We start from the raw sequence: 25,928 nt of genomic DNA, 5'->3' as shown, positions 1-25,928 counted from the left end.
TCAACTACAAAGGATATTTTGTGCGGAATAACTTGCTGACCAAATTCACAATTTAGAATGTTTTTGCAAATTTATGCTTGTGTACACAGATGCCAAATGTAGTTTTAAAAATCAATCGTTTTGATGGTTACAAGTTAAAATATCCTAGTTTAGCTTTAGTGGTCATTAGTTAGTAATGACATGTTAACCTCATTGTTTGCAGTTCATGACATAATAACTATGTAATTTTTTTTGGTATTATTGTAAAATTAATAAAGTAAAATAAGAAACAGGGTATAGTTTGGCCCTCTGAAGGTTAACTTTATATTTTTCGACACGAGCTTTCGCAAGCATAAGTTTGCTCCTTCAGGTGTACTGTAAAATGAATGTATATGAAATGTAACAAGTCTACAAATAACAACAAACCCTTTTGATATATTCTCTTTCATACCCTTTATGTACATGTAGATATATATATATATGAACTAATTTTTGGATTTATTCAAGTTGGAAATATCAACCAGCTGGTAATAAACTACAAAGTGTAAACTGTAGAATTATCAGTGAAACGTATGTTTCGTGTGCTGCTGTACCAGTACCATGGATTTTGAAGTAGGTGTGGTAGGTTCCCCACTATATATTTACTATGATATTTACTATAACGACCACTTTTTCGTACCAGGCCTAGCTTATTTGTTTAAAGTGTGGTCCTGTGGATATTTTATCGTTTTGTTTTGCTATATTTGAGTATGTGAAACCTTTGTATGAGTGACAAAGAACTTTTCTTCCATTGCAGCTGATAGATGTTTATTTTTTGTACTCTCTGGTTATGGTATTTCCCTTCAGTGTGCACAAGATCTTGTGCAATTCCAAATCAGTTTCTGTATATTATACAACTTTTGATACCGAGAGCATATTCATATTACATGCTGTTTGTGGCAGTTGAACTGGGGCTTTGTCAACATACAAATTGTTTAATGTATATTTTTATATACTCCATGTATATATACAGTACATATAAAATCTACAATTTCTGGTAGGGCTATATCATAATGTTTCCTATTATGAAAACAAAAGCTAGGATAGTTGTAAAATACCACATTTGTATCTACTTTTTATAGTTGTAAATGAATATTCAAAATATATACCAAGTAAATTTTAGCTGTATGTGTGTGTGCAAACTTTTTCTGTTGAGTTTATTCAGTTCCAGCCTTTGCGATGAACACGTAGGCTATTTAGGCCTATGTATACAAATAATAATATATAAGTATCCCAGTAAATTTGAGTCACTTCCATGCATTCAAGCTTAAAAGACCTCCTAAACTGTGAGTCAAAAAGTGAAATGTTTGCAAAATAAAAGGCCGTCCTGCCTTCTCCTACCTCTACTCTAAGCAGCTACGGAATGTGTTGATGGCAGTCAATTAATCATATAGCTTATAGAAACATAGCTTTGAGTTTTTCTTCCTGCATTCCAAAATGTAATGATGAGACTGTCATGAGCCCATGGCAAACGTTTCATACCATTTTAGTTTGTGATAAACATAACTGACGCATTTCATGGTATATTACCTCTTTCAGCCAAACCATGTCCTTCAAAATGCTAGCAATAGATCTTAACTTCAGTATGTTTATAAGCCTATCTATTCTAGACATATATGTTTATTTATACCCGTGTGTGTGACCAAAGCTTTTAAGCTGTGTCCTTGATGTCATGTTACTGAAAGGTTTCACGTTACTCTTTGTATTGTATCCTTACACCCGAGCACAAGACTACAAAGGATTTGATTAGGAGTGTTACTACAATGATATTGTTTCGGTTTAGGGTGTTGTTATCTTGTTGTCGAAGCCATTCTCTGCGAAAGAGCCACTGATTAATGTCTGTTACGTTCTTTAGCACAACCTTGTCAAACCATATAGATATATATATTATAAAAGATTTCAGGTACAGTAGTTTGTGCTTCATCATCTGTCATAGCAGATCATGTATAGGCTGCATTTTTGTGAAATTGTTTAGATGACAGTGTGGACTTTACTATGTAGACATAAATATTATCTGGCACCAGTAAGGCAGTTTCTTTAATTCATTTGCTCTATATTTTGCAGTGCCACCATCATATTGTTGTAATTAACAGTAGCGTTTCTGTCAATGATAACAAATTACTTAAAATGAGTGCAGCAGGTGAAGAAGAATTAAATTACGAAGACAATGTGAGGAAAAAGATGCAACCTAATGAGGAATCCAATCATCCCGAAACCTCCAACGAAAATAAGAAGTCGAAACCGCAGCTCCAGAAATCCTTGCAAGCCATTGACAGAATTTACGACGGCATCAGGTAGATATAGTTTATGTAAGATTTCAGTATCTTTAACAATATAGTAACACTTTAATCTGTACCTGAATGACTAAGAGTATCTGAATACCTTTTATACAATATGAATACATATGTGAATGACTAAGTAACCAAGTTACCAGGGCATGAATGTTAATGCAATATGTCTCTTATGTTTTGTTCGTATGTTTTATTCATAAGCTTCTGGCTTTGCTGTTTACGCTAATATCTTGCCATCTGCGCCAATACAGAGAAGGTCGTATGATCAATGGTTTTACTTAATAAGACAAATTTATGCTGTGCAGTTTTGACTAAATTCTAATATATTTCCACGTATGAGTGAATGATTCTCACAAATGTGGGGTTGTAGTAATTCATTGGCAACAAGTCACGGGCAATATTTACTTGAAAACGTATGGACCCCTACCAAAGAATGGCGTTTTTGTTTTGTCATCATGTAAGGGTGTGTATATGTCTCATTTGCGTTGTGTGCTCAGTCGTTTAAGTACTAAATTTAGCCTATGTGGTTATTAATCAAATATCGCAAACATTCAAGCACCAGAATACAATGAGCTAGACCAGGGGTTCTTAAAGTATGGGTCGCGACCCAAACATGGGTCGCGGAGGGTCAGAAAATGGGTCGCGACATAGTGACATAGGTGGGTCGCGACATAGGTTAATATAATATAATATAGGTCTATAGGACATTAAAATGGGTCGCGACATAGGTTTGGGTCGTGAGGTGATCATGAAACTCAGATTTGGGTCGCGCTCAAAAAAGTTTAAGAACCGCTGAGCTAGACAATGTGTTGAACAACTTGTAAAAATTGGCAAGACGGGAAAAGCCTTGCATTCAAAATTACCACTAGCATGTACCTTATTTTTATGCATGCATGCATGCATGTACCCACACTCATAAGAATAAAACAAAATTGAACCTACCCACGGTTTGATTGACGGCATTTTATTGAATAAATATGTAATGTATTTATTCGGTGTATACGGTATGTATGAGGATGAAATATATTCTTTACATATTGTATTTCCAAGTGTGCAACGTTCCAATGCTTCTCTGTGTTTTGTATTAACCGAAACAAAATTAACCGCGTCCCTGTTAAAGAGATATATGCTGCATATATTATTGTACTTCAAAGGAATGCTTTAAAGTGATTGTCTTTAATCAGAATCAAAATCGCTCGTTATCTTCAGCGTCTGCTTTATATGAAACATCTATCCTTCTATGGGTTCCTATTTCCTTCCTGTGTCACCATCTGCTTTCACTGTTAATGGAAATCTGCTATTTTTCCTGTTTACGGTGTGAAAACATTTGTTTCATGTAAGATGCCCCTGGCAAGAAATCTATCTGAAATATTTCTGTTAGATTTAGAATAGTTTAGATACTGTTTGTAAATGGGATGTTAGAAATGCCCAGCTTGTAAAAGAAACGCTTCCGTTCCAGCATCAGGTTCATAGCGACATTGTTCATAGATAAAATCAATTTTAATCATTTTCCATAGTTAAGTAGGGTATATTGTTCCACGTTTACAAAAGGCATTTAACTTAACAACCACTGATGATCTACATTTTACCATCCCAATGTCAGGTTGTGCGTATACAGTGCAGTGGTTGTTTTGCCGAGCTGCATTTGAGTATATGTATGTGCTTTGTGCAACCTCTGAGACCTGCGCCAAATCACCGAACTTCTTGCCCTCGTTTGGCTGATTTATGTTTATTTTCCGGCGCTCACGTCACGTGATTTCCTGGCAGCGTGACAGATGGGCACGTCTCATATCGTTTAATAACGTCGATCGTGATGTTATTGCTGTGTTGTAACCCGTGATTAAATATCGACAGCTTAATCGAAGCATTTTACCGATCTTTATACGCAAAACGGTATTTTTCTCATCAATTAGTGGTTTATGAATATTAAAAATAATATAGAATGTGGCTAGAAGATTTTTACATTAAACTAAAGTAGCTTTGATTCAATCGATTCAAAGGATAAAGGGCATGCATGCTATTGCGTGATTGTCTAATGCTGACGTCTAATTGCTAATTTTTTGCTTTTCATTTATTCCAGGGGTCACGAGCGACATATTCTTTTCCACTTCTTCGCACTCTTTAGCATAAGCTTTTTTGTCGGAGTCGTTTTCATCCATTTAAGCCTGTGGGTTAATGTGAGTATTTTTTGTTGAATCATGCTTCTGCAATAATACTGTTCTCTCTATTTTAAGGAATGAAGTAACGTCCCACTGAACCACAATACGGCCACTGTTTGCACATGATGTAGATTTTTGTGCAGTGGTCACGTTTTAGAAAAGGGAAAAACAGCATTTAATGACTTTGTAAAACACCCGCCAATCTGAATTTAATGACTTCTAAAATTCCGCGGTTGTGTCATCTTGTGCAAAGCCATCCGCCAATATTCAGATCTTAGCAACAACAGTGTTTTTATTGTTTGAAACATAATTTTCGGCTACGTTTTGCCGTTGTATCGGCAATAAAGATACCCATACGTCATTCTGATGTTTATAAAAACTAAAACGTACCCTCGCAATTAGATGACAGACGTATCGCCTAGGACTTCCTTAATCACTTTAGGCAGTCGTGCGGTGCTTTCACGTCGTGTCAGAAGCACGTCGTTACATATTTACAATTAATAATGGCATATTCTCGCAGGCGCATTTCTTAAACATCGGCCACATATCGACAAACAATTTCCCGCAAGACACCGATAGACACAACGCAGACGTTGGCCAACCACATGAAGATGTTGAACAAACGCTGCCTTGGACTTTATTTAAAACCGGAGTACAATACACCGGTGTATATTTCGACAATATGCGAGATATTGTAAATAAGACCGTACTTGTGACACAATAGGACGTGTTCTTTTGACCGTTTTTTGACTTTTATTTGCACATAGCTTAGGCCCCGGTGTAAATTTTATTAGATGTTTACGTTCATTTGTCCTAGCACACAAACCTGTGGACACACTTGCTGACGACAACAACGTTTGTAAATTGAAGAATTGTTCCTCACCCCAACTGCACGGGGCAGTCATTGTGAAGGTGAACTTGTTTGCTTTGATCTGAGGTTTTGCCTTTTTCGTTTTCTTTCCTACGGTGGGGATTTTTTTCGTAATGGTTTTGTTTACAAGCATTGTTATTTATAGTACAGTAATTATCTATCAATTCGTTTCCATTTTGTATAAATAGCCCCGTAGCAATAATTCAGGCAACGGGTGCTGCTATGCATTCCCTGTTCGCCTGTGTAACGTGTTATGCAGACTTTAACATTATCTGGGACCTGACAAGACCCAATACTGGCGTGGACCGGCCACGGATAGTTTACTGATCTCTGCCAACATTATCATTATCTGGTGTAGCATCAGTTGCTGTTTCCACGTGGTTGTATTTAACCTTATATTTTCCATTTGTGCCTTTCATTTCTGTATTAATCAGCCGTTTACCCTGACCACGCCTCGTTAATTGATTTTAAACCACTCAATTTTCACCAAGATTGTTAACTTTTCCACCACCGTTTACTGGCCTACTTTCAAGTAGGTCTGATTTTCATTTGAGCATCGAACGTTAAGGACGTTACGTCCATTTCCTTAGTAGTGGACCCAGATGTCATCAAATCTGTTGTTTCGTCGAATGAAAACTTTATATTTCCGTTTGAATTCGGTTGCAAAGCGCAAGAGACAATTGTACATATGCATTAACATTCTCCCGCGTCATTTCTTGCGACACAATTTTAATTATCGTTCATTTTCCCGTACATTATATATATTTAAGAGATTTCGTCATTTGCACTGTGTTAGGTTTATGGTTGCCTGTGCATTATCAAGTAAGCTTAGTAATAAACCTTCGTGTTGGCGACTTTCCGCCAAAAGGAAAAATAATGACATGTCTGTTGTTCGCTGCCAGCTGTACGTTTAAGAGCGCCAATTTGTGCTCTTTCCGCACTTACCATCACGCACACACGCTAAGCGTTTAGCAAGACGATAACAAAGCGACAGCCAGTGTGGGCCTACTCGTGTTTTTAGAAATCCCATAACCTACGTGTGTTCGCTCACGGATCTGTTAAAACCAAACAGCTGGAGACTGGAATGGCTTTGTACTATGCAGGAAAGAAGCAGGAATTCTTGTGACAGAAGGGAAAAGGTCGTCTGAATAGCGTAAGCGTCACCGCAAGGAGGCGCCATGCAGTTAACCGGTGTAAATTCTTTTATCTGTTCGACCATCCAATAAGTTTGTATATACTGTGTGGATGGCATGGTAGTCTATCATAATCATTATCCTCGGAATGAAGAAAGCTTTGCACTAAGTTATGCTTCATCTTACGACAAGGTGAGCAACGCAAAACAGCAAAACAAAATGTGTGACAATTGCACAAAGGCTAGCTCAGTAACACGAGATTGGACGATGAAGAATCACCGCCGAGTTTGATTCGTGCAGAAATTTTCTCAGTGATGAGTTCAAGGATAAAGATTATACTTGACCCGGTCACTGAGCTTGTCTCTGTGCAAATTCCAAGAGTCACCTAATTTTTTGAGGCGCACGATTTCGGAGCTGTCCACCAAGACCACGATACAGGATGCCCAAAGGAATGGAGGAAGAGGGGGAAATAAGGAGACCGTGTGTGAAGATGAACGAAGAGTAATTCACGGTGAAAATGAGTGCAAATTACATGTCTAATTATTTTTCTCTGTCAGTTAAATGTTGAGGTCCAATATGGCTTTTTAACAATAAATTGCTACTTTGCATTAAAGCAACTTCGTTTAGCCTTGACTTAGACGAAAAAACATTATAAATTTTGATAAGTCTAGTTTTGTTGAAAAAGCTGCTTTAAAATATTCAACAGTAACTAAAATTTATCGTGAAAATTTATATTTTTGACCAACACATCACCGTTGGCAAATGAAGCTGTTCCATGCTTCTACAATAGAAGCATAAATTAGAAATTCTCGTTTCCTTTTGGATCAATTAAAACAAAAGTCAAAAATAAGATGAACTTTTTACTTGAACAATATTTGGCATGATTGTATAAACGATGCTTATATACATTGTAAAGCATACGCAGCACTTCTCTGCTTTTACAGCAGGTGAGTCAGCAAAATAGCTGGAGATATAAACAGCACGAAGCCAGACCATGTCTAAGTTTCCCGCCATCAACGCTTTGTCAATCAAAGTCGTCCGTATATTCAGTAACTGTTCACGTAAATATGAGCTAAACTGTAATCTGAAAGTTTCGACTTGGACCTCGCAACTCCCGATTTCGATTCGCGAGTCTTTTGCCCGACTCGGTCCTTGAGAGTCGCAAGGTCGATGTTGTAGCCGACACAGGAGAGGTCCCTGGGCGGTTCGTACCCGGGGGATGGAGAGCCGTTTGCCGGTATGTGTTCATCTTCGATAGTTTTGAGACGCGTTCGCGCTTTCCTCATCTTCAAATCGCTATCGCCATCTTCGACTGCCAACCTGAATAAAAAAAATTCGAAATTCAACAAAACCTTCTCCAATAAACTTTGACGTTAGGCCTACAGTGCTGCAAGGTAGCTATGCACCGTGTGGTACCTCGTGCTTAAAGGATTCTTCTTAGGAACATCTAGGGGCTTGCTCTCGGTTCGGCAGCTAGACGAGCTTCCCAGGGTCGATTTATTTCGTTCTTCCTCGTCGGATATCACCACCTCATCGTACAGGTTGCGGCCACTTGACAACGAGACCTTGCCGGGGTATTTGGCTGGGCCGCGTTTGTCCAATTTGCTTAATTGTCGTTTGATTTCTTTCTTGGCCTTGTTAGATCGTTTGTGCCGATTGAAGTCGGGCAAGGGATTGTCGTCCGGAGCATTCTCCTCTTTCCTTGCGTCATTTTTTCCCAGTTTTGAGAGGTCTGGAGTCGAACGAGCGTATTTTCTCTGATCCCTGGTCATGTTTCGAAATGACTTGAGTATCGACAATTCGCTCTGTGGTCTCGTGTCTGACGTTGACGACGCCATTCTTCGATTGTTCTTTTTCTTGCCTGTTGGTTGCGCTTCAGTTTCTGAGAAATGTCAAGCAACATATCCAACATCAACATGGTGTCGATTAATTGATGACAATTGTAAGTACATTACAGTTTCGTAATACTTTCTTAAATAAAATCAAATAAACCAAACAATTAATAAGCAAAATAATAAAACAAAGATGATATAAAAAAAACAGTACGAACAATAGCATAATAACAATAATAAAAATTTGAGGTAAAGAAGGTTTGTCTTGTTAAATTATCTTGTTCGTCTCCCAGACACCGCACATAGATTCAAAGTATACTTATAGGTATCCATCGGCATTACGAGAATATGACCATAAAGATTAAGAAGAAAATTGCAGAGAAATACAGGAAAGACTGCGCCAATTCCTGAAATTAAAATTTCCTGGGAAACGCAAAACAAAAGCCATCAACGCCGACTCAGCAACTTATCAGTGGCGTGGCGAGTGGTAAGTTCCAGTGGCAAGTGGCGAGTTGTAAGTTGCAGTGGCGAGCTACACTGCCGGAAATTTTCCGGGTAAACAAGCTTTTACAGCTTTGGCCAAATCACCAGAGAGACGCATACGCTACGTGGCGCTGTTTATCTAAAAGTCGGTGTTCTGTCCACCGCTGCTACGTCGGTTGCAGACAAGGAAAACTCAGTAGCATAAAGACTGCCATAATACAAATGAAAGAGCGACACGTACTGAATGTCTATGGAATAAAACACAGGATGGGGACCAAATCGTCCATGGCTAGGCGCATCCGACAGCAATGTCCATGCAGTGGCAGTGGCGTAGCCATAAAAAAAATTTGGGGGTGGTCAAATATTTAATGAGTTCAAGGGAACTACAAAGTGTTTATTTTAAGACACCGCCACCTGATGTAGAAGCCTATAGACACAAAAATTGGGGGGGGGGGGGGCATGGCACCTTTCACCCCCTCCCCCTGGCTACGCCTATGTGTCCATGTATGGAAGAAACAACGCATAGAAGAAATAATTAGAAGTTGTAAGTTCTTGTAAGTAGGAAAACCTGGACGTAGATAGCACCTGGTTGAAACAGTGTGGCGTCAAAATAGAAAAGGAAGCAGCTCAAATTCAAGCTGTTTTAATCTTGGCATTTCCAAATGCCACAAAACAAAGGTGCTCAAGATATCAAACATTCCAACGTGTCGACTATGCAAGTGGAAAGATAAAACAAAATCTCATCTCCTCACCGACTGCCAGAAGATCGCACAGACAGATTATCTAAAACGACACAACGAAATCCTTGCATTTATCCAACGAGGCTTCTGCAAACACCATATCAGTCACCAGATAGCCTTGAATGTACCCGAATCAGTACCGAATGTACCCGAATGTACCGCATTTACCCGAATCGGTACCGAATGTACCCGAATCAGTACTGAATGTACCCGAATGTAGCCTACCGAATTTACCCGAATCAGTACTGAATGTACCGAATGTACCGAATTTACCCGAATCAGTACCGAATGTACCGAATTTACTCGAATCAGTTACGAACAATGACAAAGCGAAAATGCTCTCATTGCTCTGGGACATGGACATTCGGGCGGTAGAGATTTATACCGAGACTTGCAACAAGCAGCGATTTATCGACATCGCGGACAGAAGCCAAAGACGGCGACAGAAGCGATCAAATAAAAAGATCAACAAATATCAAGATTTACGACTGGAAATACCAAGACTCCAGAACAGGAAAGTTCGTAATTTTTCGAAGCGTCTTTGCCATCGGTTTCATAACATTTAAGAAAAACAATTTGTCCCTTGTGGAAAGTGGTTATCGGGAAGTTGATTAGTCTTGAGCTAATCATTTTGTTTTTATGTGTCACCTACTTTGGCACTGTTTTGCATACAACAACTTAACGATTAAACAAACACTTCAACTCATAGATAATAAATATAAACGATATTGTTAAGCGGTCCACTTATCAGTTAAGATATAGGGCACCAACTGCCAATAACCCACCAGTTGAACTGGATGATTTCGACCGACTACTGAAATCCAAAATGCCTGTGAGATGTTTAGATGAAGGTGCGACTCCATGCCGACGAAAAAATTCATCTGTGTCGTAATCGACGACTAGAATGTCGATGGATGTCGACGATTTTATGGCGGCTATGAGATAGGCGTGCGTCTCCTGAAAAAGGTGGTCGGTAAAATGTAAGCTACAAGGTACATAAGGACCAAGTTGCTGATCGTATCAAAGTTCCCACCTGTTCAACCGATGTTCCGTTGATTGCTATGATCCGATGTCCCTTTCTCAAACCCGCAGTGTGGGCCACACCACCCAGACGAACGCTTTCCACAAAATGACCTGATGTGTTTAAGAAAAATATGATCACATTATAACAAGAACATCAGGTATAGACGTCAAATTAAATAAAAAAAACACACTGTAGAATAAAACTCTATAAACGTCCATTTAGAAAAACATTACTGTAACTGAACTATAAAAAATGTTATGTTATGTCAAACGTTAACTAAATTAAATAACCAGGCTAGGATGTAAATTTTGGTGTAGTTATTGTTTTCGAAAGAGCTTAATTTTGTAAAGTTTTCATTGCTGTTTACTTGATTTTTCATGCTGTAGTATTTAAGTCTATTAAAGTTTATTAGACATTGCACAGAAGGCATACAGATCTATGTACCAGCTACTCCTTTCATTGGCTGCCGATGATTGCCTGAGGCAGTTGTAAGAGATTTGCCAAAACTTTGCAGGACGAAGTCAAAGCCCTGCCAGAAAAAAATGAAAACTTTTTCAAGTCATTTTCGCCGATTTTCTACCAAACGTCAACAAGTATGTTAACATTTGAGCCCATATAAACGGTGTCGTAAAGTTCGTTGCAAAACGTTTTCTTCATTTTTGTTAAGTGATGAACGGAAGGGAGATATTTATGGTTCACTGGCCTCACTGGTCCAATTGTGATAATAGTTAAACCAGTTTAGTGAATTTCCCTCGGTCACGTAATTTATTCCCAGACGGATTAGGAGCTAACCACAAATGTTAGTATTTATTTTCAAGTGGGGGTCACCAAATTGCTTTCAATGGAGACAGTTATCTGGACAATTTTCTCGTTATGTTACAATAAATGGCTGCGTTTAATAGCAATGTTTACATTAATGGCTAAACATGAAACCGACTCACAACCAACCAGGCATTTATTGTTCACTACTGAAGCAGCTTTGTCAAGTCACAAAATGTGTAAAGTTTGAAAGTGCGTATAGCCTCTAGAAGCAGTTTTTGTGCCTTAGTTTGAGCGCACAAGTTTAAATATTCTCTCTTCATGCCGCGCACTGGTAGTTGATTGTTACGTCACTCAGCGTATGAGCGTAGCCTAATTAATCTGTCGTTTGTGTCTATAAAATACTATAAATAGCACCAAAAATGTTATTGACAACAACATGAAAATCTAATTAAATTAGCAGCAAAATCAACGTTAAATAATAATAGTCAACACGAACTTAATGAAACTGACATTATCCATATTTTTCGCATCGCATCTGTGACGTAAGCTTATTTGCACTTCAGACGATTAACCAGTGACGTCAAAACAGATCCTAAGCTTATACGCACTGACTCTAGCAGACAGCATAACATCAAACATTTTTGGACGTTTTTTAATTAACATTTCATGTCTCCTAACTCATCATAATGTTGTAAAACTTGCAAAAATGATAAAAATTTTGCTGCATTTATCAACATTTTATGGTTCCTGTGAAATTTATAAAACGCTTGTGTTGTTTTATCTTCAGGTCGTGAGCTCCTCAACTACAGCACCCTCACCATTATACCACACAATCGTAGGTAATAGTTAGTCTCGTTGGAGAACAGACTTTCAAAATTCAATGACCCATCACCATGAATTCTTGGCACAAAAACTACCTGATCGTTCCTGGTCACGGTTATGAGTTTAGGTCTCAGGCTATTATCGCATGCTTCTATAGGTTTCACAGTCATTCCGTTGCTCGGTTGCTTGAAGTAACTTTCAGCACTTGTGTTGTGCGCCACAAGAAGACGGATGCTCTGTAAGCCTGAGATTAGGAAAAACTGTCAGTGACGTTTGCAATTTGTGCACTGTCGCATATCCTGCGTAAGTATATCGAAGTATGACGTTTAACCGTTTGTTTATGATATTTTACCTTGTAAACGTTGTACAACGTCTTTATGAGTTTCTTTTTCCACGTTTAAACCGTTGACCTAAAAAAACTTTGATGTAACAAACATTGTTATGAACGTTACAAACGCAAGTTTCATCGAACACAGTTGGAAGTATTAAACCAAACATCAACTACTGACCATGTAAAAACAGATCTTATACGGTTGTTATACCTCTATTATGCGGTCCCCGGGCTTCAAACCTGCCACGCAGGCTGGGGATGAATTCATGACGTGCAAGACGTAGGTTTCGGTGGTGTCGTTCTCGCAACACAAAATGAAACCAAAACCATTCGAACCTTGTAAAACAAGTAATACCTGCTTTAAACTGCTTTCGAGTTTGCTTATAAACAAGTCTCGATCTTTAGAACCTTACCTTTTTGAATATGACAAATTCTTTTCTTTTCTTCCATTTTCCAGATACTTTCTGTGGTTCAAAATCCAAAGCATATAATAATCAAAAGAGCTAAGAATATTGATTTGCTGGACATTTTTTGAATTTGGTTCCAACCAATGCTCAGATTTATATAGAATTGTATTTTCAACTTGTTAAGCTTTGAACAAAATCTGATCCCTCCACACAGAATAATCATCAAAATAAAATATCCGAAGCAAACACCATAAACATTTGTCAAATTAGCTACTGTGCAGTCAATGCCTCTGTTCAAGTGTTTTTACTTATTGCTAAAAATGTCTCCGCTTTTGCTCTACTGCAGCCAGAGGCGTGAAGAAATTTGTTTTTAATAAAATGTAAATAACCTTTGATGTTTCTGGTCATTAACATTTGCTTTCTTACCGCTTACTGTTCATGGTAAACGTTAACCTTTATCACTAATCCCATTTATAACCTATCACTGGTTTATTCTCTTACTACTGTAACCTATATTTCCAACCTGAACAACGGTATAGTTTTGGCTGAATTACGAACGATATTTCTGTAAACTTTGTTTAATTCGTTGTCAATGAGAGAAAAATACCAATAATTTCCATCAAGTAATTCAGCTGGGTTCTGTCTTTAGAGCGTTTCTGTCCTAGAATCATATTCGTGACGTCACACCGCCCACAGTTATGCTAGTGATGGCCTGATGAGGGCATGATCGGATGACTACCACGTATACATTGGGAATTAATCTTCAGTAATTGCGACAGAAGGAAAACAATTACGTGCGTCATTTCTCACAACTTACCTTTCTAAGCCTTACCCGAATCTGATTATCTGTCGTACAAGAAGCCAATGTCAATCGCTAAAATGCTCGGTAAGAAAGGGATAAAGAAAAAAAGTAGTCAAACGTACCCATCTGAGCATGACAAAAAACACTCACTTGCTGTAGTGCATCATCGCTCATGTATAGAAATATCGAAGTGAGCAAAACCCTGTGCAAACAGGTTGAAAAATAGTCGTCGTCTAAACTTCACGCAATTGAAATTGATGACGTATTTGAAATTGTTTTAGTTTGTGTCTTACACTGAGCTGAGATTTTAAGAAATCTTGTGTTCCCAGAATAACTGTTAATAAACCGCCTGTTATAAGACTCCACCTAAAATAAACTCATTATAAAATGATTGGTTTTTGTTGGAATATCTTCAATAACTAACAACAAAATCACTTTTTTGCTTCAATGATACGTCAGCGAAATATGTCACTGACAACTTGAAAAAAAGTTCAGCTTACAAATGTACAGTTTGCGGTTTGTTATAGGTTTGACCTATAGCAACGGCAAAACGTTTTGCCCAAGGCATCGCCGTTTATATTATTGCTTCAGTCAAGTAGCAATCTTGGCGAGATAAAAAAACGTTTATAAATAAATCATTTCATAATTTCTTGGGCAATTGGACAAATCACACATAATGGACAAATGCTTTTATTTAACTTCTCACAATACGTTTAAGGAAGCAAAGGATAGTTTCAATATTTCAATTGCCTTGAAAAGGTCAAATTCACTGTGTGCGAAAAGTTTTATAAAAGCATCTGCTTCACAGTTCACAACCTTTTGTTCGGCTTCGTTTAATTTGGAAACTTTTTATCTGTTTTATGTCTCGTGTGTTTGGAAATTTCTTGTCATTGGCTGGTGCGACGAATTCGATATTAATACACTTTCCGGTGTAACTTTGTAAACGATATAATATAAAAAGGAATGAAGAAAACAAATTCTGACCATGTGACTGTAAAATACAAACGCATCGGTTTGAACGTATCATATCGTCGTTGTAGTTTCTCAGTTGTGAGATTATGATAATGTTTTTAAATACTAATTTTCTTATATAAATAATAAATTTTAAAAAATAATTTTTTGTCACCAAGCATAGAAATAATCCCTACACTGACGAGATGAAGAAAAACTCAATGACAACCGAAATTGATTCAGAGAAAGCTGCGCACAAACGTAACATACACGAGTTGCTAGAGTATATGGGTCAATGCTATCTATGGGTCTATCTATAGCTGTAGTTCAAAACGTCCATTTTGAACAAAACACAGATTATCGAAAGAGGCTGATCTTGGAATTTGTAATCTAACGATTTCTGCTGTTGCTTTTCAGAATGTATTTCATATATTTATCAAGAAAATAAACCCAGCTAAGGCTTATTCAAGAATCTTCCTTCGGACACCTGCATCGTGGGATGAAAGTAAAATGACAAGCAACTGGTTGAATAGAAATTGTTACAACAAGGCGCAAAGCGGCTCTACAGCGCCAACCAGAGTCGAAAACATTAATGTCATAAAGGCCGCTGTAGGGCCGATTTCGTCGGGCGTCGACAATGGAATGTAGTTATTTATTTATTTATTCATTCATTATTATTTTAGATTCTGCAAAATTCAGTGTTTCCAAAGGTTTAAATCGTCTCAGGCCAGACATCTTAATTGGGTTGATCAGCACAATACTGACAAAAATGTTTTGTCCATCTTTGCGTTGCCATCGGTGATGTAATTCCTTTCTTTTTCTTCTTGATGTTTCTGAAATCAGCTCATTTTTCGTTCGGTCCATTAAAAGTTTGCTTTTGTATGTTATTTATTGTTACTTGATTTTGGCTTCATTTTAAACTGTTTTTGTATTATTTGTTTGTTTTATTATAATCAGATTCTGCTTTTTTTCTTTTTTGCACGTCACTTAAGTGACTCCGGTCGCCATATTAAATGATTATATTCTGGTCGCGCGCAGCACAAAGATGTCCAACGTCAAAGACAACGTTGAAAACCTTGTTGTGGCGTTTTATCGAAAAACGCTAAAAATTATTACCTGGTTCAATTAAATCATTTGCCTTGTTTCTGCTTTTGGCGCGTGTGTATTTTCTTTGATTTGCGTCATATAATTTCAAATTATAAACGTTTTTGGTGCAGCAACAAAAAAGCATGGCACAGAATATAGATTTGCACCACATGTACATTGATATATTGTATTAGCGGGGTCAAAATTGATATGAAATTAATTTACATTACACTTTTTTCCATAGTTTTATAAGAAAGTAGCATTGACGTATAATTGCTATCAATTAACACATAAGCTCTCCCACAAACTTCATAGGCTTCATGATACGGCAAAGTTATTCTCACAAAGTAACGCATCAACAAACCAAAACGGCATTGCTCTATAGCAATGAAATTTTATAGCATGGCATTTAACAAGACAAACTCTTTTTGCGTGACGCTTTTCCATTGTCATCATAACTTTAACTTAATATTAATACAACATGGGATGCAAGAAAGATGCAAATTTATACTTCCTGCCTCTATCAACTTGACATGGCCTTTAACAGCAGCATAATTTTAAGTCCAGTTTTGATGTTATTTGAGTAAGAAAACTATTACTATTAACTTTGACAGGAATTTACATTTCGCTGCGAAGCGCTTGACGCCATCTATTGAAGATCTGACGCCATTCTTCATAGTCAGCCTTCCACTGGGTGGCAGTATTAACTCCGGTCTCATCTAATGACAAAGCATTCTTTTATTAAATTGTAAGTTGTATTTTAAAAACTGTATGTGGTGTAATTGTACAATACTGAATTACTAATAAGATTAATTTATTTATTAATACTATTTTAAGGTTTTTCTCGTTCTAAGCTTTTTGACTTTTCACGAATTGTATCAAAATTTTACAGTATCCATCTTTACAAAATGGAATGAAACATCCATTTCCAACAAACACTACGTCCCATTCATCGGGATGTTTGCAAGACACGTCAAGGTGATTGCAAGCGGGAAAAGGCAAACTTCCGGACTGGTTTTCGTTCCTACAAACATCATATTTTATGTAATATTTTACCGAGTTTTTTTTATATAATTAGGTCACAGAACGTCAAAGGCGCAACACAATGCTTAGTTGAATGAGTGGTTAGATATGTTAGACACTAGCTGTACTTAATTAAGTTTTGAAATTATTGACATGCTTCAAGGTTTTCGATCAAGAAAAGATTTGGTTGCTGTGATTTGCAACCAGCTTACCACCAAGACTCAAATGCAGGCTGCCAGTCAACCATCAACGTTATTTTCCATCGAATGTGATCGCAAAGCCATGTGGAGTATCTCACCGAGGCACAATTGCTGTTTAATACAGGACAGACCGGAACGGGTGGATCTAAGATGAACAGATAGTTGTTGAATATGAGACAAATACAGATTAGGGCTAAAATAAAGCCTTTTATTCAAATCGAATTAATATTTAATCCGGGCACAACCGCATAAAACCCTTTTCAAGTTAAATGGGCGATAGAAAAAACTTGCCAGTGGTTGTATTTGTTGTTGTTTCAGGCCTTGTTGCGAATGAAAACCTGGTGTTTTCTACAAAAATATAAAATACAGCAAAATAAAACCAAAACAAATCCTAATTGAAGTTGAATATTTTCTGTTTAGTTCTAAACCATAAACACTATTTTTTAAAAACTATATTTTAAGGAAAAAATTTAATTAAATTTAAAAAAGGAAAAATCAAAAATGACTTAAAATGAAATTTAAAAAAATCGAATTTTCCAAAATTAAATTATATCCTTCTCCAAACTATCGCCCTGGTGATTGTTATTTAAAGAACTGACTGAACTTGACTCGCTTTTACTTAGTACGTTTATTTTGAATATTAAATTTTGTTAACAAACAATAAATCTAAATTTGGTAACTTTTCCTAAAACTTCTCGTTTTTCCGCCATTGTTTTCGGACTCAAGATTCTTCCCTTCTTGTTCTAAATGCTCTGTAGTTGTAAATTTGCCAAAATCTAAGCATGTTATTCGGGTATTTTGACGTTTCTCTCTGTGAGTAAACCGTTGACATCAAAGCGTGAAGTCGTCGCCATTGGACGTGCGCGTGGAGTTTATAAAGGAGTTGAAGCAAATATGGTTTGAGGACCTCATGGAAAATATTGAATGTTTTAAAAACTGGGAAGCATCGCTTAAAATACAGTTATTTGGGAACTGTTTGTATAAGTGTGACATGAGAGATTGATGGAAGATTTTTTTCACTTTCATATCCGTTGTTTTTTTATAAATTCTTGTTGTTATGTTCCTTGGTGCAGATGCGACCGATGTAACAATGTAATGACCTGAAGTGACCTGAATGTAAAAAGTAAAGTAAAGGTCTATTTAACTTTTAACTTTACCTTATACTGCGATTTACCGATCTAGTGGTCGTTTGCCACTTACCGGCCACAGCTGAAGTACAGAACTGAACTTTTAAGGTTCGTTGCACATTTTTTTATGACCATGTGAAATCTCGTTGGTGGTGCTAGCATGTTTAATTAAAAAAAGAGCTTTAATGCGTGGTTAATGGATGACCTTCCTTCACCTCTTGCAATAAGTTTTGTAGAAAATTAATCATTTTACCGGTTGCTGTATAAGCTGATGATTCTTCAATTGTCATTGTTGTTGTTGTTGGATTATCTGGGTATCCTGCAAAAAAAGGAGTTTGTTGTAATGTTTAATTGCGTTTGGATTTGAATTTATTGCTTACTCAAGCAGGATGATCTTCAAAATATTTTTGTGACTGAAAACAAATCTTACCAGTGGCAGGATCTCTTGTACTTTGAAAACTTGTGCTTTCACGAAACCTGACTGTATAGACACATTGCAAATATTTTAAAGTGTACATTGTTAGATTTCGAGTGAAAAATAAATACAACTATAACGCTTTAAAGTTTCGTCTCCCTATGCTTAACTGCAAGTAAATAGTAAGAACAGCAATACTGTCTAAATGTGAGAAACAACAAATTACATTTTCTTATATGCGCACGGTACTCCAGCATGATAAGACGTAGTGCGTGGTTGAGCAATATGCTAAGTAACATGACTTACTTGTAAAGCTTCGGTCGGTCGGTGAGTTCGTTCCACCTTGAACAGACAAAAAATTAATAAAATTAATTTTGTAAAAATTAATGGTGTCATTATGAAATATCGGCAGCAAAAGGTATAGTTGACGGAACGTTTATTGAAACGTACTCGAATGGACGTTACAAGATTTCTATTAACAGAGTTTGTAAAGATACCAAGGTTATATCCTTATCAATGGAACTAAAATATCCTAGACTGCAACAAAGGCTAAATCTTACAAAGTTGGCATTTGAAATAACCAATTAAATATGTTTATGTAAAGGAACAATAATTTCGTATCGGTTGTATAGTAACATTACTTCCTTCGGGTTATCTTGTCATTCTATCTGCAAAAGACAGAGATAGAATTTTTTACAGGTGTTTTAAATAAGACTTGATACGTTAATGGGAATTCTGGTTAAAATAACTACGTGTAAATGGAACTTTACTGTATTCCATGGAGAAGCTCTCCAAATTTACCAAATAAATGCTTCCACTTCAGGAAAAGTGAAAGTGCAAAGTACAGTAAAAGTTTGAGTAAAAGTGTTTCCATCTTTCTTAAAAGAGGTTTCAGAATTAATGGAAATGGCAAGGCCAAATGAACGTGGAAAATTGTAAACGACAAAAACTGAAAGCTGTATTTAACATGGCTTACTTGTGACGCTTTCATCGGTCGGTGAGTACATTCCACCTTAAACAGAGAAAAATAATTACTATTACGTCATTATGAAATATCGGCAGCAAAAGATATAGGTAACGAAACATTTATTGAAGCGTGTTCGATTTTGCTTGAACAATATTTCCATCAACAGAGTTTTTTGGGAAATCAGTCATATAGTAAAATGTTATAGACTGCAACAAAGCCTAAATCACACAAAGTTGGCATTCAAAATAACCAGTTAAATATGTTTATGTAAAAGAAAAATAATGTCTTATCGGTTGTATAGTGACATTACTTCCTTCGGGTGATCTTGTCATCGTATCTGCAAAAGACAGAGATACAATTTGTAAAAGGTGATTTATGCCAACCTTAATACGTTAATGGGGCTCCTGGTTAAAATAACTACGTCTATATGGAACTTTACTGTATACGCTGGGTAAGGTGTAGAAAATTACCAAATAAATGCTTTCACTTCAGTAAAAGTAAAAGTGCAAAGTACATTAAAAGTTTGAGTAAAAAGTGTTTCCATCTTCCGTAAAAGAGGTTTCAGAATTAATGTAAACGGAGCGGTAAAAAGAACGTGGAAAATTGCAAACGACAAAAACTGAAAGCTGTGTTTAACATGGCTTACTTGTAACGCTTTCATTGGTCGGTGAGTTCGTTCCACCTTAAACAGAGAAACAAAATTACTAAAATTAATTTTATAAAAATTGGTTCATTATAAAGTGTCGGCAGCAAAAGATACAGCTTACGGAACATTTATTGAAACGTGCTCGATTTTCCTTGAACAATATTTCCATCAACAGAGTTTGTTGGAAAATCAGTAAAATATAAAAATATCCTATATTGCAACAAAGCCTAAATGACACAAAGTTGGCATTCAAAATACCAATTGAATATGTTTATGTAAAAGAAAAATAATTTCTTATCGGTTGTATAGTAACATTACTTCCTTCGGGTGATCTTGTCATTCTATCTGCAAAAGACAGAGATAGAATTTTTTACAGGAGTTTTAAATAAGACTTGATACGTTAATGGGACTTCTGGTTAAAATAACTACGTGTATACGAAACTTTACTGTATATGCTTGGCAAGCTCTCGAAAATTACCAAATAAATGCTTCCACTTCAGTAAAAGTAAAAGGAAAAGTGCAAAGTACAGTAAAAGTTTGAATAAAAGTGTTTCCATCTTTCGTAAAAGAGGTTTCGGAATTAATGTAAAGGGAGCGGTAAAAAGAACGTGGAAAATTGCAAACAACAAAAACTGAAAGCTGTATGTAACATGGCTTACTTGTGACGCTTTCATCGGTGGGTGAGTTCGTTCCACCTTAAACAGAGAAACAAAATTACTATTACGTCATTATGAAATATCGGCAGCAAAAGATACAGGTGACGAAACATTTATTGTAAAGTGCTCGATTTTGCTTGAACAATATTTCCATCAACAGAGTTTGTTGGGAAATCAGTAATGTATTAAAATAACCTACATTGCAATAAAGCCTAAATCACACAAAGTTGGCATTCGAAATAACCATTTAAATATGTTTATGTAAAAGAAAAATAATTTCTTATCGGTTGTATAGTAACAGTACTTCCTTCGGCCGGTCTTGTCATTCTATCTGCAAAAGTCAGAGATAGAATTTGTAACAGATGATTTACGCGAAACTTGATACGTTAATGGAATTTCTGGTTAAAATAACTACGTCTATACGAAACTTTACTGTATATGCTTGGCAAGCTCTCGAAATTTACCAAATAAATGCTTCCACTTGAGTAAAAGTAAAAGGAAAAGTGCAAAGTACAATAAAAGTTTGAATAAAAGTGTTTCCATCTTTCGTAAAAGAGGTTTCAGAATTAATGTAAAGGGAGCGGCCAAAAGAAAGTGGAAAATTGCAAACGACAAAAACTGAAAGTTGTATGTAACATGGCTTACTTGTGACGCTTTCATCGGTCGGTGAGTTCGTTCCACCTTAAACAGAGAGACAAAAATTACTATTGCGTCATTATGAAATATCGGCAGCAAAAGATACAGGTGACGAAACATTTATTGAAACGGGCTCGATTTTGCTTGAACAATATTTCCATCAACAGAGTTTGTTGGGAAATCAGTAATATATTAAAATGTTATAAACTGCAACAAAGCCTAAATCATACCAAGTTGACATTCGAAATAACCAATTAACATGTTTATGAAAATGAACAATGTATTCTTATGCGTAGTATAGTAACATTACTTCCTTCGGCCGGTCTTGTCATTCTATCTGCAAAAGACAGAGATAGAATTTGTAACAGGTGATTTACGCGAAACATAATACGTTAATGGGATTTCTGGTTAAAATAACTACGTCTATATGGAATTTTACTGTATACGCTGGGTAAGTTCTCGAAAATTACCAAATAAATGCTTCCACTTCAGGAAAAGTAAAAGTGCAAATTACAATAAAAGTTTGAGTAAAAAGTGTTTCCATCTTTCGTAAAAGGAGTTTCAGAATTAATGGAAAGGAAGCGGCCAAAAGAACGTGGAAAATTACAAAGGACAAAAACTGAAAGCTGTATGTAACATGACTTACTTGTAACGCTTTCATCGGTCGTTGAGTTCATTCCACCTTAAACAGAGAAAAATAATTGCTATTACGTCATTATGAAATATCGGCAGCAAAAGATATAGGTAACGGAACATTTATTGTAAAGTGTTCGATTTTGCTTGAACAATATTTCCATCAACAGAGTTTGTTGGGAAATCAGTCATAGATTAAAACAACCTACACTGCAACAAAGCCTAAATCACACAAAGTTGGCATTCGAAATAACCAATTAAATAGGTTTATGTAAAAGAACAATAATTTTTTATCGGTTGTATTGTAACATTACTTCCTTCGGCCGGTCTTGTCATTCTATCTGCAAAATACAGAGATAGAATTCGTAACAGGAGATTTTCGTGAAACTTGATACGTTAATGGGATTTCTGGCTAAAATAACTACGTCTATACGAAACTTTACTGTATACGCTTGGCAAGCTATCGAAAATTACCAAATAAATGCTTCCACTTCAGTAAAAGTAAAAGGAAAAGTGCAAAGTACAGTAAAAGTCTGAGTAAAAGTGTTTCCATCTTTCGTAAAAGAGGTTTCAGAATTAATGTAAAGGGAGCGGCCAAAAGAAAGTGTAAAATTGCAAACGACAAAAACTGAAAGCTGTGTTTAACATGGCTTACTTGTAACGCTTTCATCGGTGGGTGAGTTCGTTCCACCTTAAGCAGAGAAACAAAATTACTATTAGGCTACGTCATTATGAAATATCGGCAGCAAAAGATACAGGTGACGAAACATTTATTGAAACGGGCTCGATTTTGCTTGAACAATATTTCCATCAACAGAGTTTTTTGGGAAATCAGTAATATATTAAAATATCCTATATTGCAATAAAGCCTAAATCACACAAAGCTGGCATTCGAAATAACCAATTAAATATGTTTATGTAAAAGAACAATAATTTCTTATCGGTTGTATAGTAACATTACTTCCTTCGGCCGATCCTGTCGTCGTTTCTGCAAAAGACAGAGATAAAATTTGTTACATGTGTTTTACATAAAACTTAAAACGTTAATGGGATTTCTGGTTAAAATAACTACGTGTATATGGAACTTTACTGTACATGCTGGGCGAGTAGACTTTATAATAACGATGACGATAAGCGGTAATGAACTTTGTGACGTAATAACTAATAAGGAACTAATTGCTATAGGTATAACCAAACTACACACGGTAGGTCTAAGTGTCTTTATGAAACACTTACCACTCTCGGATGCTTGTATACAGCAGACAACGACAAGTGCAATGCAACACAAATTCATTTTCTTTGAATCACAAAAATCAATCTTCCTAATGAGATTACTACAAACAAAATATAACGCACCCCGTGGGTTTCAAAATAGCTAAATTGATGCGACTTTTTGAAACAAAGTAGTTCATGATAGTACATTTAAGGATAAGAGCAAACAAAAATAAAACAGAGTTTGAGTTTTATTAAAACACCAACTAATGTCTTCACCAAACCAAAAGCCTTGATCATACAAAAGAAAGATAAATGTTTTGGTGCCGTCTCGAATTTCATTTATTTATTTGTTTTATTTACTTTTCTCATTAATTATTTATTGCTTGTGGAAATAATGAATTCAAACTGTGCGCCTTGTACAAGCTACGTGGTGCGGAGGAGGAAACCTTATATACCAAATTGCGCACCAGATTGCTCGATCCTTACGTCAAGTTTCAGACAAATTTAAGTACACCCGACCTCATGAGGTCGCAAAAATTCAGTTTCAATCTTTACAAAATTTGCATCTGTGCAACAATTTAAAACGATATACATACACAATATGTATTGAAAACAAAACCTATTAGAAAGGTTGCAAACAGAACCAACTGTTTCGTTTTCATTTTTTATAACCAATTTTGTGACAGAAGAAATGGTTTTGCATTTTGATTCTTTAGTTCGACTGATGTTGCTATGAGTAAGTATTGATGAAGCGTTATACTTCAATACTGTAATTCAGGATAAGGCTTTGTGATGGCGCTTGCTGTTATAGCAGATTCCTATGTACTGACAAATGGCGTGACAAGAACAACGTGCGTACAAAGACAAACAAGTTCGATTCTTGCATTACCACGCAGTTGAAAGAAACAAAAGCGTCACCGTTCTTTGCTGTTCCACTTCGCGTCTTACGGAATGTGCACGGACAAAAAGAGAAGAAAAATATTTTTAGAACAATTTATAGTTCAAAGCTAAGATAGGCAAAGTGTAGAAACCGAAGTGGAAAACACCGCAAAATCAAATCAAAACCGCAGTTAAAAATAACTGCACGAATTAAAGCCGTTGCCTTGCCAACACTCACAACTGGACTGCTTATTTTGACAATATTTACGGCAAGGGAAGTTGCGTAACCGGCGCGGAATTCCTTCTGTAATAAAATACTACATTATGCGGCCAAACAAACTGAACCGAGACGTTAAATTCTACACCCTGTGCTACAGGGAGTGCTTCGTTCACTCAATACAAAACATTGCACAAAAGTACATGAAATTAATAGATATCACGTGACGACAAAAAAATACCAATCGAACAATACGTCTATGTATCGCCACGAATCTACAAATAACGAACAAACATACAAATTCAACTTAAAACCCAATAAGATGAATGAAATCAAGGTGCCTGTCAAGTAACGAGAAGTTCACACACACGAATGACATATATAGGCTTATGCTGTGAAATTTGCATGAATTGGTTTAACACGCATTTGTTTCACAATTCATTTGCGTTGTATTATAATTTATTGTCCTAATATATTAAATTTATTTATATTATTATTATTATATTGTAAATTCACATGCACTAGTCAATAAAATCACCTTCCTATGCGTCCTCTCTAACATTGTGGTTAGTGAGGTTCACGGTAAAGTCAAGAAAAAACAAAACTCTAAAAGTTGACCCAAATAAATCGAGAGAAAATCAAAGTCCAAACACGACTTTTGGGAAAATTTAATGAACGGCAAACCTGACCAATCTGACCAACCTGTTCTAACTAAAACTGTTGTTGCCACAAAATGTAAAGAACTCCGATTTTCTCTGCCATAAACGGTCGCTAAATGAATGAAATTGTTCAAACAAACAAGGAAATCATTATTTAGCAAAATGACAAGCAAACATCTTAAACTGAAGAAAAAGTATTAAGCTATTGTACATATTAAAAAAATTATTAACATTTTTAATTCTCTTTCGAACAAATTATTTATTAACAAATATTCATCCTTAACTCAGAATTGAAGCGGATTTGAATTTAGATTTATATGCAGGTGTTTCAGCAAACAAAACATATTTTGCCTTGTTAGCTTCGTGAATTCCATCAACAAACTGTCACAAACAAACTGTTTATTTTACTGATTTCTTTGTTAGTAAACCCTATTTTTTTGGGAACTGAATATATGTTTTTATTCAACGCAATTTTTTGAAATCTGGTTTATAAATTCTGGAAATGTGACCCCCTGGTAAAACATAATCATCTGCGAATAAACACAAGTTTTAAACAAACCAAAACACTTGGTTCCTACAAAAAGCTCTCAATAATAATCTCAAAATGGTAACATCTAGTCCGTGCTACTCGACCCACCTAAGTCATTAACTTGTAAAATTAAACGACACGAAAGAACAGACGCAGCCAGTTAACACCTGCGCAAGCGAGAAGCGCACTTCGTACATTCAGACTCGCTCACCACGTGAGGACCACGGACCACCACGTTATTTTGTGACGCAATCGTCACTGTGATTCCCTTTGTTACATTACCATGCCGTATATGGTTACAAACCGTGCTTACGTAAGCATTTACTCTCAAGTTGTATGAACAATGTATAGGGTATATCTGTCTTGACACACTTAATTTTCCAACAGTGAAAGATGTAGCGTTTCGTAGTGGCC

General features: G+C 36.2%; 3 protein-coding genes across 14 annotated transcripts; 1 reads left to right on the top strand and 2 right to left on the bottom strand.

Annotated features, from left to right (window-relative positions):
• Positions 1–479: 479 nt before the first annotated feature.
• Positions 480–5,825, top strand: LOC143464854 (uncharacterized). The gene is made up of 3 exons (XM_076962878.1): positions 480–2,312; positions 4,390–4,486; positions 4,989–5,825. Exons 1-3 carry the CDS (start codon positions 2,146–2,148, stop codon positions 5,190–5,192), a joined length of 468 nt encoding a protein of 155 aa, XP_076818993.1. The 5' UTR covers positions 480–2,145; the 3' UTR covers positions 5,193–5,825.
• Positions 5,826–7,318: 1,493 nt separating this feature from the next.
• LOC143464853 (uncharacterized) lies at positions 7,319–13,126 on the bottom strand. Its single transcript, XM_076962877.1, has 9 exons — positions 12,880–13,126; positions 12,678–12,802; positions 12,488–12,545; positions 12,231–12,379; positions 10,996–11,080; positions 10,561–10,661; positions 10,313–10,484; positions 7,889–8,354; positions 7,319–7,792 (listed from the first exon to the last, which is right to left on the bottom strand). Exons 1-9 carry the CDS (start codon positions 12,914–12,916, stop codon positions 7,519–7,521), a joined length of 1,467 nt encoding a protein of 488 aa, XP_076818992.1. The 5' UTR covers positions 12,917–13,126; the 3' UTR covers positions 7,319–7,518.
• A 2,759-nt stretch (positions 13,127–15,885) lies between these two features.
• On the bottom strand, positions 15,886–23,369 carry LOC143464953 (uncharacterized). Of its 12 annotated transcripts, XM_076963024.1 has the most exons (20): positions 23,252–23,365; positions 22,977–23,003; positions 22,671–22,706; positions 22,330–22,356; positions 22,029–22,064; positions 21,693–21,719; positions 21,392–21,427; positions 21,051–21,077; positions 20,750–20,785; positions 20,409–20,435; positions 20,091–20,126; positions 19,755–19,781; positions 19,454–19,489; positions 18,784–18,819; positions 18,493–18,543; positions 18,316–18,381; positions 17,227–17,283; positions 16,948–17,080; positions 16,603–16,736; positions 15,886–16,431 (listed from the first exon to the last, which is right to left on the bottom strand). In XM_076963024.1, exons 1-20 carry the CDS (start codon positions 23,307–23,309, stop codon positions 16,331–16,333), a joined length of 1,014 nt encoding a protein of 337 aa, XP_076819139.1. In that variant the 5' UTR covers positions 23,310–23,365; the 3' UTR covers positions 15,886–16,330. The 12 variants fall into 12 exon arrangements, with proteins under 12 accessions (XP_076819139.1, XP_076819140.1, XP_076819141.1 ...); XM_076963025.1 differs by lacking the exon at positions 19,454–19,489; XM_076963026.1 differs by lacking the exons at positions 20,409–20,435; positions 20,750–20,785.
• Positions 23,370–25,928: the final 2,559 nt, after the last annotated feature.

The sequence above is a fragment of the Clavelina lepadiformis genome, chromosome 7, assembly GCF_947623445.1.
Source record: "Clavelina lepadiformis chromosome 7, kaClaLepa1.1, whole genome shotgun sequence".
Taxonomy (NCBI): Eukaryota; Metazoa; Chordata; class Ascidiacea; order Aplousobranchia; family Clavelinidae; genus Clavelina; species Clavelina lepadiformis.
Note: the sequence above shows the minus strand (reverse complement) of the source record. Positions and strands in the feature narration are given on the sequence as shown.